The 14,943-nt window shown below is 33.0% G+C and overlaps 2 protein-coding genes across 2 annotated transcripts in view; both read left to right on the top strand.

The window, feature by feature from the left end:
• Window positions 1-1,293: 1,293 nt before the first annotated feature.
• On the top strand, window positions 1,294-13,931 carry LOC110026225 (PRKR-interacting protein 1; the record flags this gene model as incomplete). Its single annotated transcript, XM_020727092.1, is given in 3 exon segments — window positions 1,294-1,538; window positions 12,073-12,239; window positions 13,387-13,931. Coding segments are annotated over 3 exon segments (623 nt in total), but the record flags the coding sequence as incomplete, so codon positions are not given.
• Window positions 13,932-14,352: 421 nt separating this feature from the next.
• LOC110026227 (protein RER1A-like) overlaps window positions 14,353-14,943 on the top strand; it is a 10,006-nt gene continuing 9,415 nt past the window's right edge. The window contains exon 1 of the mRNA XM_020727093.1: window positions 14,353-14,845. Coding sequence (XP_020582752.1) covers window positions 14,439-14,845 — 407 coding nt within the window. The 5' untranslated portion in view covers window positions 14,353-14,438. The remainder of the gene's footprint in view (window positions 14,846-14,943) is intronic.

Below are 14,943 nucleotides of genomic sequence, written 5' to 3'. Positions count from 1 at the left end.
CAAATAAGATTGTTTTCATTGAATTAATTGAGTTTTATCTAATCAATGCACATCTATATTGGCTACAAGTTGTTATGCTTAAATCCTCTTAATGCAGCAACCTATGTTAAAATTTCAACACCTTGCATGTTTTCTTTGAATGAATCAAGCCTAAGTAGTTTTCATTCTGCCAAACTTGCCTTCATGTCCTCTTTCTATTGTAACTTTTTTATCCTAATTTTTTCATACTACTATGACTTAACACCATAGCATATTATAAGTTTATTTTCTTACTCTGTGACATCTATTTCCTTACCCATAGAGCATCAATGAAATTTATAAATAAATTCAAATTTAAATTTGTATCACATAAATATTGATATAGTTAGGAAATACAAATTACCCAAATAAAAATTTATCACACAACTAAAATTTCATTGATTAATCTCATTAAATGATTATGTGAATTCAATTTAAATACAACTTTCTTACTTTATAACAACACTTTTACTAAACTCTTAACCAAGGTGCATATTGGGCAATTATAAAGCTTTTTATTAGCAATATAGTCAATATAATATGTACTTTCAAATCCATTACTCCTTTTTTCTAGAAATAAACTAATCATCCTTATTGATCTTCACAACATTGGTTCCCACATCATCTTTTTGAACTCTTCCCTCAGTAGATTTGGACATCTCCAAGCCTCACGTCACTCTCTTTACCCAAATCCAACCATACTACCGCCTGATCTATCATATCCCAAACTTCTGTTATTCCCAATCCTCCTATATGACTCACACCAATCTCGTAAATCTCATGACAATTTTATAGTCTTTACCCAAATCTCTTCTAGATTTGTTTCATCCCAAGTCACACTTTCTATTACAATCAACGACACAAATCACTAAATCCTTAATCTTGTCCAAATCCACATCCATATAGTTATTGTTTGACCATGAAGCATGGCCTATTTGAAGGGTTGAGCATTTTTAGTGATATAGTAATCTACTAATGTAGTTTTAGACTCTATATATATATATATATAAAACTCCTAAAGTATTTTTAGAGTCTATATATATATATATATATATATATTCACATTTTAGAACAAGCTAATTTAATTGATGGAGTCATTACAACTTTGAGCTAATATCTAACGACAAATCAAGTTAGTTTAGCCATTTATCGAACCAAATTAGGGCTCGCCCACTCGTCTTAACACGTACTCGTCGTCGTTAAACACACATATTGAAACTTGGAGGTGTTAGGGTTTCTGTGGGGGATGTCCGGCGCAGCGAAGGACGGCGGGCGGCCATGTATCGGATATGCAGCTGGTTGCCGCCATTCCAAATTCCGTCGGTGCTGTAGTTGCCAAGGCTGCAACAGTGGACGGTTCCATTGTTGAGTACGGGAAAGGCGCGGGGGGTGGAAGTGTGCTCAGAGAGGAGGAGGAGGATTTGGAAGTGAAGCTTCGACGAATCATTGAGAACGTACCCGTCCGTGTTAACAATACCTCTGGAAGCTCCGCTGGTTCGGGCTCCGGTGATTTCCATCAGGTCTCTCCCTCTCTCGGTCTATCCCTTTCTTGCTCGTTTGATGTTTGCATAACTGTTTATTCATCTGCAACCGTATGATTTATTTGCAAATAAATATTAGTGCAAGTCTTTGGCAAATGCGCTGTTGGAATGCGAGTTGGATCAAAGTATCAAAGGTTAAACATATACTATTCCTTTAATCGTTACAATCAATTTATAAAAAACAGTTGGTACTACGAAAATTTGTAATATTTTGATTTAACACTGCTTCCGATCGGGAGTTAAGGGAATAAAAAACTTTTTTTGGGGGCATTTGCTTATATACCACCCAATTCCTGTGTAACACGAGTGTTTGGCTGCAATAAGGATTTTTAACGTTAGTAGGATTTAATAAATCCAGATTTGTTAAATCCAAGTCCTTGCTGGATTTACTAGATCCGGATTTAACATGAATACAAGGCAAAATTCAGACCTTAAATCCAAAATTTCATAAATCCATTGAACTTGTATTTTCTTTTGTTTGGCTGGATTTAGTAAATCCGACAGACAAATCCTGTTAATAGGGTGCTACCAAACATCTATACTTTTTAGATACATACCACCCATACAGGATAGATACAATAAGGTTGAATGTTAGAGGTATGTGACCAATCTTCTATATAGATGACCCTCATAACTTTAACTTCTCAAAAATAGGAGGGCAGTTGCAATTTCAAGTTTTAGTAATGCTCCCATGATTCCTGAAAGGAATGGAGATACTTGGGAGGGAGGCATTTGATGATGGGGATGTAATGTTCAACATGACACCAAACTTTATGTAAGATTGATGCAATGTTAGGGCTAACTTTTTATGACGGAGAAGCAAATGCGGAATAGGTAGACGATTGGTTGGGAGCACATGAAATTTCTCCTTTTGCAAAAGCAAAGTTAAAATTATCTTCTAAAATTTTATACTTATTTATGCAGGACTATGGCCACTATGAAATCAAGTATAATCTGTGTCGCCACGTTTTTATCCTCTTTTTGATTCACACCATAAATCCTCTAATGATTTATCTTACTAGAATTAAACCTGTTCGTCTAAGTTGCCATTATTGATATTCTGTCCATGCCAAACATATGGGGCAGCAATCCATTACTTATTTTTAATTGATTTTCAAAACGTCTGATAAAACTTGAGGATCATAACCATTCTATCACTTTTATATATAATCTGAAATGAAGTTATATACCGTATACTTTGTGGGAACAACTCGTTCAAGCCTGATGGATAGAAAAATTTAGTAGAACAACATCCAACAACAATATTTGGCTCCCACACTTCTAAGGTATTTTCTTCAGGGAAATTCATGATGCTGTGATTTTCTTTAACTAGATTGCGGCAATTCACAATCTTTTTCTAGATTCTTGCCCTACCTGTTATAGTTGAAAAAGTTTGCTTAATCCTTTTGGTGAAGACAGTTCCCACTTGCATCTATTAGGCTGTAGTTGGTTCACACAATAATTGGTTGAGTCTGCAAACTAATATTGGTGATAATTATTCTAATTAATGCTTTATCTTACCTTATATTATTCAGATGGAAAATTTCGTACAACTTAAAGGATTTTTTTTAGGTGTTTTTTCTTCCCACAAGTTCAAGTGATCATATTCTCCTCCGTTTTTAACATTGGGATGTTCAATCTTGCATTTTGAGGGTTTTTGCCAATTTTTAGGGAATAAATTTTAAAAATGAATGATTTTTTTTGAACTTTTCTCTTATTATTCTGTCTGTCAGGTCGTGTCTAATAGAATTTCATGACCTTGGTGTTAACCAGACTGGTTCTATATATGCTTGATAATGTAGTTTGGGGCAAAACTCATAAAAAATCTATGTTTCTAACGTTGAACGAGCCCTGCTTGGTATTGGAGCTTGAGGTGATTATGAGAAGACAATTGTTTTGAACTTAGACTGAGATAATTTTCCTTCAAACCATTGTTTAGGAAGGCAGCCTAAAACTTATTATTGCCTTGATATTTGGCAAATTGTGCTTGCAAGCTTCGCCACTGAAAGTATGGTTTTTACAAGAGTCTATAGCTTGTTTTTTCCAAAATTTTAGGTGTCTTGCCACCACATTAGATTGTTAATATTGCATTTGCTTGCAAATATCGTTAGTTTATCGTATACTACTCATTATTCAGGTCTATTGTTCTTCAAAAATTGTTTTTTCATACCACAAGTTTACACTAGAGTTTTTATATTACAAGAAGTGGTTGTAAGGTTCACCATGTAAATTATGGACTTTGCCTCAATAGTCTATCCTTCCCTGATATGTTTGTCGAAGAGCTTAGCTTTTTTATTACACCGTTTCGTGTTATTGTGAGCTTATGCGCTCATTATTTTTTTGTATGTTACTAGCATAGTTTACTCGACATTACAAAAGAGAAGGTTATATGGATTCGAGTTTAGTTGACATGGATCATGCTTGATCGACTGATTTGGGATTGGTCGGGGTGAATGGTTGCTTGATTAAGAATGTAAGCTGACCTATAGATTTTGGGTGCTAACCTAGTTTAAGGCCGAGCAAATATCAAACAAAATAGATAGATTGTCTGATAGAATGTCGAAGTGAGTAATGCTTCTGTTGGTGTATGAATCTGAGCGGAATCGAGTGACTTTGAATGGATTTAGACAAACACAAGTATAAATTGACATTATTAACCAATCAAGTTGACTATCTAGCTTGTTCAATTGTTGAATGCTTGTGGACGTCGCTTCAGCACTATAGTTATGGAGTTTGAGTGCTCAAATAGTGGGGCGGCAGAGCGTGTAGAATACATGTTGGTGTCATTATATTTCTGTAAGTTATTAGGTGATGATTAATATAGCCTACATGGTGATGATTAATATAGCATACAAAATATCCATGAAATTGGGGCATTTACTAATATTATATTGAATCGAGTATTTCCCAAACAGGTTTGTTAGAATTCAAGCGAAAATTTAGTGAGTTTGAAATGATTTAGATGAGTTTGTGACATGAGTAACCTGCCAGATGGATTGTGTAGGTTATATGAATTATTGATTATAGCTTGAATTCTCAAGGAGCATGGATGGCTAAGCATATGGAAGATCTATTTGAGTAATTAAGTTGTGAAGGTTAGGTTTATGATATATTGTCTATTTATTGAATGCCCCATAGATTTTGAACACATATCTTACCTTCCATTTTAATTCACACTACACTTTTTTTACCATGTTTTCTACTAAGGTTGAACAACCATTCTTGTTCGCGGTCGACCTACCTGAACTAGGCAAACCTTTTTGATAGTAATGGGATTAGTGGTGTATATTTAAGTTAATGCGTCAGAATTGAGCCATACCTGAATTTGACCCTAACCAAAATTGCTTGACTAAAACCTAACCTAATGTTTTACGGGTCATAGCTCTAACTCAAATCAGACTTGACACAGTCCTAATTGATTTGAACCTAGTTTATACATATTTTTTTGTGCCAACACAATCCAATTAACCCAAATGTGATCCATTGTGCAAATGAGAGTTGAAAACTTGTTAAAAGGTTGCATTTAAAAAAAAAAAATTAAATGGGTTTTGTCTGGACTGATTTTATGTTTTTCAATGCAACCTTTTTTTGGGTTCTTATTTTGTGGAATTCAAAAAATTCCTACTATGCTATAATAGGATCGACCTTAGCTAATCAATGCAACTTTAGGCCCATGGGCATCATGGAAGACATACATAAAATTTTCCTTGCAATGAATGTGACTCAAAATATGGTTTATATTAATTCTAGAGCGTCGAGGTTTCCTAAAGAGAAAGCTCTTAAGGGTAATTACTTCTTGGGCGTTACCGATAACACTTTTGATTAAGATGACATTTACTTTTAGATTTGGGTAGGATTGGTGTATTTATGGTTGGGTCAAAATTAGAATGTACCTTATGGAGCACTATAGATGATGAAGGTTTGGAGAGATCCTAGGAACTAAGATTGGCTCAAAGGCATAAAAACGGATGTGAAAAGGGGACTTATATCTCCACATACTTGGTGGTGATATCCAGACTAGACTTATAAGGCCATGTGGTGGCTTCTACCCTGATATAGGGATGAATGAGGTTGGGAAGAGAAACCTGATCAAAATCTTATGGATTCATCTTTTATGATTATTGTAGCTCAATCTTAATTAAGAAGGTTGGTGACCCGACCTAATTAAAGAATTCTTATAGAAATCCATGTGTTACTTCATCCAAAAGGTACATTATAAACTTTAGAGGTAAGAATGCTATTATGTCCCTAGGCAATGGATGTATCCAATCAAGATCTCATGGTTAAAAATTATTTTGGGCCATCGAAGCTCTTGTTTGCTTAGTTATGTGATGGTTTGAGGATCCTTGTTAAGAAGTATAAGTTAATTAATCCAAGAGAATTTTGTATACGAGAGTACAATTCCTAGACTCTATGATGGACACATGTCTTAGACTCTTAAAGCCAGTGGAGAGTATGAAAAGGTATTTCCTCCTGTGGTGGAGAAGAAGACCACACTTTGATTTAAAACTTGATCTTAGCGGATTAAGAGGGTTAGTTATTAACTTCATGTGGTAGAGAAGATATCTAAAACTGGACTTACAACTTAATTTGTGGGATCAAGAAGTTTATACGTCTTCATTTGAACATAGAAGATGCCCTGTATTTGGTCAAGAAAGACTTGCCTCTGGCCTAGTTCGAGAATACTATTCAATTACTCAAGCGCAAATGCAAAAGCGGGCTATCAAGTCTATGATATGAATGGAGATAGTGCATCCCACGACTAAAATGTGCATATGAAGGATGTGTTGTGTCGTGCTTCGCGTATTAACCTTGGAATGGTATAATTGTAAATGTAATTAAGAAGGAACTAAATTGTAAAACTACTATTATTAATTTAAATGTGTGGGAGAAACAGAGAGGGATGATCCCAAGGATGGAGGAGGATATAGAATTAGGTTGAGGGAGTCAAGGAAATAATCTAAACTAACCATATGAAATCATCCCCCTTATCTTAAATCTTATTACATTTCATGGACAAAATAAAATAAAATTCCTATTTTCAATATAACTTTCCATAATTTAAATTTTTTAAGATGAAGATTCTTAAATTGTTGTAATTTTGGATAGATATGATTTGATTCTTATTTTCTTACAAATGATGGAAAAGAGTTATTCCTCTGCCAATACAATTGAAAAATTTGTCTCCCTTCATTTTTTGCCATGTTATCCATCCAAACCATTTCTCTCTTCTTAATTGCACACATTATTAGGCAACCAACCAATCGTAAAGCACTGCTCTAAGTGTTAGATTAATTCTCTCACTCTCTTCACTTGTATGAGTGCAATAACCCCCTTTCTTTAATAGGATTCAGAATTATAGAGGGTGAAGGGGTCATCTTTGAAGTCCCTAAAGAAGAATTAGGTTTTGCATGTATTTCACAAGACTCAGGTTGAAATCCTAGTTTCTCAATTGAAGCCTTACTAACACCAAAAATTCTAATTTTCTATCAAATCCAAGAATTTTTTACATTTTACAGATGGAACTAACTCTATAATCCTATGTGCTCTTTAAATGGATGGACTTTATGAACTTTTTTTTTTCATAAAAAATCATATCATTGCCATGTAATTGCCTTACAATTATTTAATTAGTAATCTAGTTTATCTAATTTATAAATGTTTGATAATTAATTATTTGATACACAATATGCTGAAAAATATATGTAATTGCTAGAATCTGTTAATCAATAATCATATTTATTTTTGTACAACAACAACAACAACAATGCTTTAATCCCACTACGTGGGGTCAGCTACATGAATCCTTTTTCTCCATTGCGTCCTATTTAGTGTCATATTTTCATTTAGTTTTAATAAATTAAGATCATTTTTTATACAATAAGCCCAAGTCTTCCTAGGTCTACCTCTGCCTTTCTAAACATAAGTCGAATCTAAAACCTCTACTCTCCTAATCAGATCATCAGATGGTCGACGTTTAATGTGACCAAGCCATCTAAGACGACTTTTTCTAATTTTGTCTGTCACAAGAGCTACACCAACCCTATCACGGATATATTCATTTGACATGTTGTCTCTAAGTGTAAAGCCACTAATCCACCTAATCATTCTCATCTCAACAACACTTAACTTAGTATTATGATTCTCTTTTAAAGGCCAACATTCAACGCCATAAAGCATTGCATGTCTCACAACAGTCTTAAAAATTTTCCTTTCAGTCTAAGCGGTACTTTTCTATCACACAAAAGGCCTGAAGCATTCCTTCACTTCAACCAACTAACTTGAATTCTACTATTAATATCCCCATCTATCTCATCATCGCTTTGAAAAACGACCCGAAATATCTAATCGTTCACATCCTTTAATAATTTGATCACCCAAAGTTACACTTCTGTCACTATAGCTACCACTACTAAAATTACATTCCATGTATTCGGTTTTAGTTCCACTCAAATGAAGTTTTTTAGACTCCAATGTAGACCAATGTAGACCTCCATAATTAGTAGACCTCCATAATTAAAGTTTTTCTTGGGCTTTTTCTCTCGTCTTATCCATAAGAAGGATATCATCAGCAAAAAAGATACACCAGGGTACATCCTCCTATAAATGTCCAGTAAGACCATCCATAACTAAAGCAAAAAATATATGGGCTTAAAGCAGATCCCTGATGTAATCAATAGAAATAGGAAAATATTTGGTCAATCCTCCTTTAGTTGGAACACAAGTAACAACTTTAGTATACATATCTTTAATGACTTGAATATAAGTCATATCAACACCTTTTCTCTCAAGAATTCTCCAAAGGATATTTCTTGGAACCTTATCATAAGCTTTTTCTAAATCAATAAAAATCAAATGAAGATTCTGCTTATTATCTCTGAACTTCTCCATCAAACTTCTCAATAAATGTGTAGCTTCCATAGTAGATCTGCCTGACATAAATCCAAATTGATTATGAGAAACCTTTGTAATACGTCTTAACCTATGTTCAATTACCTTCTCCCAAAGCTTTAAAGTATGACACATCAACTTAATTCCTCTATAATTTGCACACTCTTGTGCATCCCTTTTATTCTAAAAAATGGGGACCAAAATACTCTTCCTTCACTCCCCAAACATTTTGCTTTAGTTTTTAAAATAATATTAAACAGTTTAGTAAGCCAAAAAACTCCCAAATCTCCTAAACATTTTCATACTTCAATTGGGATATCATCAGGTCCTATAGACTTTCCACCCTTGGTTTTCTTTAAAGCCTCATCAACTTTTTTTTTTACTAATGCGATGGTAAAAATGAAACACTTTATTATTATTAACGATATTAAGATCACTAAGGTCGATCATATTTTCAAAAACTTCATTAAATAATTTATCAAAATAACTCATTCACTCATGTTGAATATCTTTTTGTAAGAAAAACACTTTTTGATTTTCATCTTTAATACACTTGAGTGAAATATTTACTTTTCTTTTCTCTTTGTTTGGCTAGTTTATACATATATTTTTCACCATTCATAGTATCTAATCTATTATAAAGACCATTAAAAGGAGAATTTTTAGCATCACATATTGTTCTTTTAGACTCCCTGCGGGCCGTTTGATATTTTTCCTAGTTCTCTGAACTTTTACATTTAAACCAATTTTTATAACATAACTTTTTATATTTTATCTTTTCTTGCACATTATTATTCCACCACCAACTATTTTTATTTAAAATTTTTTTTTCTTTTGATTCTCTAAGTACATCTTTTGCTACTTGTTTAATGATGTTTGTTACTTTATCTCACATAGCATTTACATCATCATGAACATCCTAAATTTTGAAATCTTGAATTTTATTCATAAAAATAATTTTATTTGTGTCTTTTAGGTTCTCCCATCTAATTCTACAATGATGAGTCATAGTATTCTTTATTTTACAACTCTTCATTTTAAAATTAAGAACTAATAAACGATGTAGAGTACTTAAATTCTTAGAATCCTCACTTGGAATGATCATACAATCTTTACAATCTCGACGATCTCTTCTTTTCATAAGAAAATAATCAATTTGTGTTTTATTGGATCCATTCTTATAAGTAATAAGATGCTCATCCCTTTTTTTTGGATAAAGTATTACCAGTAACAAAATTATGCGCTAAAACAAAATCTAAAATAGCTCTACTTTCTTCATTAGTCACTCCAAAATCATAGCCACCATAAATATTTCTAAAATCTTCTATCACACTACCGACATGTCCATTTAAATCTCCTCCAATAAAAATTATTTCTTTAAGAGGTATCATTTGTATTAAATCTTCTAAGTCATTCCAGAATTTATCTTTAGACCCTATATCTAAACCTACTTGAGGAGCATAAACACTTATAATATTTAAAAAAATCTTAATATCAATAATAATCTCAAGGGCTATAATTCTATCTCCAACTCTATTAATTTTTACAACATTATCTTTCAAACTCTTATCTATAATTAAACCTACATCATTTCTAGTGCGACTCTTACTAGAATACCAAAGTTTAAAACCTAAGTAATCGATGTCCTTAGCCTTTTCTCAAATCCATTCAGTTTTTTGAATACAAGATATTAATTTTCTATGAATCATAATATCAACTAATTATATTAATTTTTCATTAAGAGTATCTAAATTCCAAGATCCTATCCTAATATTAGTTTCATTAATTTTATGGACTAACTTCTTTACCCGAATCCGTTCGTAATGTGGGAACCCTTGCTTATTTGACCCTACACCCGACCCTTGCACACTTTTCACTGTATTCAGGTTATACAACGTGTCGCTTCCAGAGGACGCCCTAGCACTTAACAAAGATCAAAATGGTTCATGTCATGATTTTTTTCGATAAGTTTACGCTGGCTGTCGACTACCTAACATAACCCCTCCACTTTTCACATCCTAAAATCATTTTTTTTTAAAGTAATTTAAGAAAATTCACATTACTGTTGCATTATTTTTTCCAAGGAAGTCCATCAATTTTAAAAAAATGCAAACTTGACGACAATTGTTCCAAACACCTATTCACTCGACAACACTACACATTATAAAACTATACAACCCAATGTAACATGAAATAATATTGATAAATAGGGCCCTAAGTTTTACTTTTTATTTTTTTAGATTAGTTATGTTGATGCTGGCAAGAGATCCATAAAACAAACTACGCAAACACGTTTGGACTATAAAAAATATCACAATTGGCACATATAGCAAGGGTACCAACATGATTGCAATACACGATATTTGCCTATATGCAAAGCCGATGGCACGTAATTTGAGATGAGTAACAACAAATTTACGAGACGAAATGATACCGCGAACTATAAGAATCCAATTAATTAAGGTAAATTAGTTTAAAAAATAAATGAACTAAACTTAGAGTAGATTAAATTTGATTAGACATTCTTATATGGTTAAATGTGTTCATATAAATATTAGAACTAACATCATGCATCTGTGACCAAAATAAATTAAAATATTCCAAAATTTTTAGTATTATTTTATAGTTAAGTATTAACATTTACTTCAAATATATTTTTTTTGTAATTTATAGATAGGCTAAATTGAATTAGATGAAATTTTACTCATAATCTTATATGAATCAATAGTATATATATTTATACCTCTCAATACTTATTTATTTACATATCTAACATCTAAACTTCAATTTTTACATATATCCTATCTTAACTATGTATGAAAATTTATATTTCACTTTTAAAAATTTAAAATAGTGAAAGAAGATCTTCAAAATCTCATGGATAATGAAGAAGATGACTTCATAGAGAAAGAGGGGTGAAAATCCATTTATAGAGATGATTATGCTATCCTAAAGCCATGCTTAAAGATAAGCTATTTACCAAGAATTTTAAACTTGAATGTAATGGATGATGAAAATTTTATGTGAAATTGCCTTTTCATATTTATAAGAAAATAAATAAAATATGTGGCATTTGCATATATACCACCCAATTTCTATATATTTATATATCTAACACAAACTTTACTTTTTTACATTTATTCTGCCCAAATATTTCATATTACATAAAAGATATCACTATGTTAACTTTTAAAATGTGAAATACATATTTTTATGCATGGATAAGATTTCATGCTTGCAACAATTGAAGTATTGGGGGTAGATATGCAAATACATTGTATTTTAGTGTTATGTATATAAAAATTGAAGTATTGGTATTAGATATGTAAATACACAAGAATGGGGCAGCATGTATGCAAATGCCTTCTCAATTTTTGTGTTTTTGCATGTTCTATGCTTGAACCATTTAAGTTAATGAAATTGTGAAATACAGGAGGCATTTTGTTGTGTTCTTTGAGATTTGATGATATTGTTACAAATAAAGGCAGTTGGTGGTTAGTTTTATAAATAGATAATATTTGAGTGACATTTATGTAATTGCCCCAAACTATAATTAAAATTCAACTCTTACAAATGATCTGTTCTAACACCATGTTTCTCTCTTCTGTAACAAATGCTACAGTATCGGCAAATGCGGAGAAAGGAACAGGATCGATTGATGAGAATGGATGCCGACTACGAGAGGAGGAAGGAGTTGGCCGAGTTTAATATGAGGAGGGAAGAAAGGTTGAAGGCGGCGGAGGATAGAACGGCGAAGAAGCGAGCAAAGCGTCAGAAGAAGAAGCTCAAGAGGAAGGAGAAGAGAAATAAGGTCGATAATGGAGACGAACATCATCTTGTTCATCAAGAAGATGGGTCCTCAGGAAGTGAGGATTCAGATGATCCTTATGCATAGTCAAGGAACTGAGTTTTCCTTCTATTCTCTTAATTGCAAGATGGTTTGGATTCTCTTCCAAAGTAGGAATGTGTGCCATGTAATGTTAAATGAGTCATCTCTTTGTATAGAGTTTGTGGGAATTTAATGATTTGATAGAGCATTTATACTTTATGGTAGCCATTGTGGCAGATGAGAACTGGGGTGTAGACTAGTCTAGCTGAGTTGAGTTCGAGTCATGTTTAACTCGAGCTTTATTTGTTTGTATGATTGGGAGATGGAGCTTGTGCTGACTTACAGTATTGACAACAGGGGAGTTAACTAGCTCGCGAGCTCGAATGGAATTGGTTGGTTTTTGGGCATTATTTAAATGCTCTGTTTTTTTGTGATTTTTTTAAATTAAAGTATAAATAAAATGATGTATTATGTATGTAAATTTCTCACTTTGATGATTTAGTGTTAAAGAGTTAGATTTTTTTCTTATAAGGCCATATAAATAATTTTTTTTGTAAAGAAAAAAAAGATTGAATTATAAATGTAAATTTAAATTTAAGATAAATTAATATTTATTCATTTAATTTATAACTTATTATTTACGTAAATGAAAATTTTAGAAGGAGAAAGTTTTACTGTTATGAATAATAAAATAACTTACTAATTATATATATATATATGGCGTATATTAAAGAAGTATTGGTATTAGATATGTAAATACACAAGAATCGGGCGGCATGTATGCAAATGCCTCTACAATTTTTTGTGTTTTTGCATGCGCTATGCTCGAACCATTGAATTTAATGAAATTGTGAAATACAGGAGGCATTTTGTTGTGTTCTTTGAGATTTGAGTGATATTGTTACAAATAAAGGCATTTTGTGGTTACAAATAGCTAATATTTGAGTGACATTTATGTAATTGCCCCAAACTATAATTAAATTTCAACTCTTACAAATGATCTGTTCTAACACCATGTTTCTCTCTTCTGTAACAAATGCTACAGTATCGGCAAATGCGGAGAAAGGAACAGGATCGATTGATGAGAATGGATGCCGACTACGAGAGGAGGAAGGAGTTGGCCGAGTTTAATATGAGGAGGGAAGAAAGGTTGAAGGCGGCGGAGGATAGAACGGCGAAGAAGCGAGCAAAGCGTCAGAAGAAGAAGCTCAAGAGGAAGGAGAAGAGAAATAAGGTCGATAATGGAGACGAACATCATCTTGTTCATCAAGAAGATGGGTCCTCAGGAAGTGAGGATTCAGATGATCCTTATGCATAGTCAAGGAACTGAGTTTTCCTTCTATTCTCTTAAGTGCAAGATGGTTTGGATTCTCTTCCAAAGTAGGAATGTGTGCCATGTAATGTTAAATGAGTCATCTCTTTGTATAGAGTTTGTGGGAATTTAATGATTTGATAGAGCATTTATACTTTATGGTAGCCATTGTGGCAGATGAGAACAGGGGTGTAGACTAGTAGCTGAATTGAGTTCGAGTCATGTTTAACTCGAGCTTTATTTGTTTGTATGATTGGGAGATGGAGCTTGTGCTGACTTACAGTATTGACAACAGGGGAGTTAACTAGCTCGCGAGCTCGAATGGAATTGGTTGGTTTTTGGGCATTATTTAAATGCTCTGTTTTTTTGTGATTTTTTTAAATTAAAGTATAAATAAAATGATGTATTATGTATGTAAATTTCTCACTTTGATGATTTAGTGTTAAAGAGTTAGATTTTTTTCTTATAAGGCCATATAAATAATTTTTTTTGTAAAGAAAAAAAAGATTGAATTATAAATGTAAATTTAAATTTAAGATAAATTAATATTTATTCATTTAATTTATAACTTATTATTTACGTAAATGAAAATTTTAGAAGGAGAAAGTTTTACTGTTATGAATAATAAAATAACTTACTAATTATATATATATATATGGCGTATATTAAATTATGTATCATTATATTATAAAAAATATTTATATTAGAAATTTAAATATAAAATATAATTAAAAGCAACTTTCTCTGATATTTGTTCTAATTTGAAGAAAGATGGGCCAATTGTAACGCCTGTCTTTTATAAAACCGGACGAAGGTGTCGGGGGAAGAAAGAGTACTCGCCGGAGCTATGATGGATTCTTCTTCTGCTTCCTCTGCCGGAGTTACAGGCTTAACTAGCGATGATAGTCGCTCCTACAGCTCCGGCGGGATTCCCTTCATCTCGTCCTGGACCACCGCCGTCTCCCAGCGATACCAGTACTACCTCGACAAGGCGACACCGTTTGTGCTCCGGCGATGGCTCTCCTTTGGCGTGGTGGCGCTCATCTACCTCATCCGAGTCGTTGTTCTTGAGGGATTCTACATTGTTTCTTACGGCCTAGGCATCTACGTTCTCAACCTGTTCATTGCCTTCCTGTCGCCCCAGGTGGATCCCGAGATGCAGCAGCTCTTAGATGGCGATGGGCCTTCGCTGCCGACCCGAGCTTCTGATGAGTTCCGTCCTTTCGTTCGTCGGCTTCCGGAATTCAAGTTCTGGTGCGAGGTTCTGTCTTTTGTGCAATTAGTTAACTTTTTTTTTTTTTTTTTTTTTTTTTTTTTGGTTTTTAATCGGGGAAGGGGGTGGTTTTTTTTTT

Source organism: Phalaenopsis equestris, unplaced genomic scaffold, assembly GCF_001263595.1.
Source record: "Phalaenopsis equestris unplaced genomic scaffold, ASM126359v1 Scaffold000359, whole genome shotgun sequence".
Classification (NCBI taxonomy): Eukaryota; Viridiplantae; Streptophyta; class Magnoliopsida; order Asparagales; family Orchidaceae; genus Phalaenopsis; species Phalaenopsis equestris.
The sequence above is the reverse complement of the archived record's forward strand: the minus strand, read 5'-3'. Positions and strand labels throughout refer to the sequence as shown.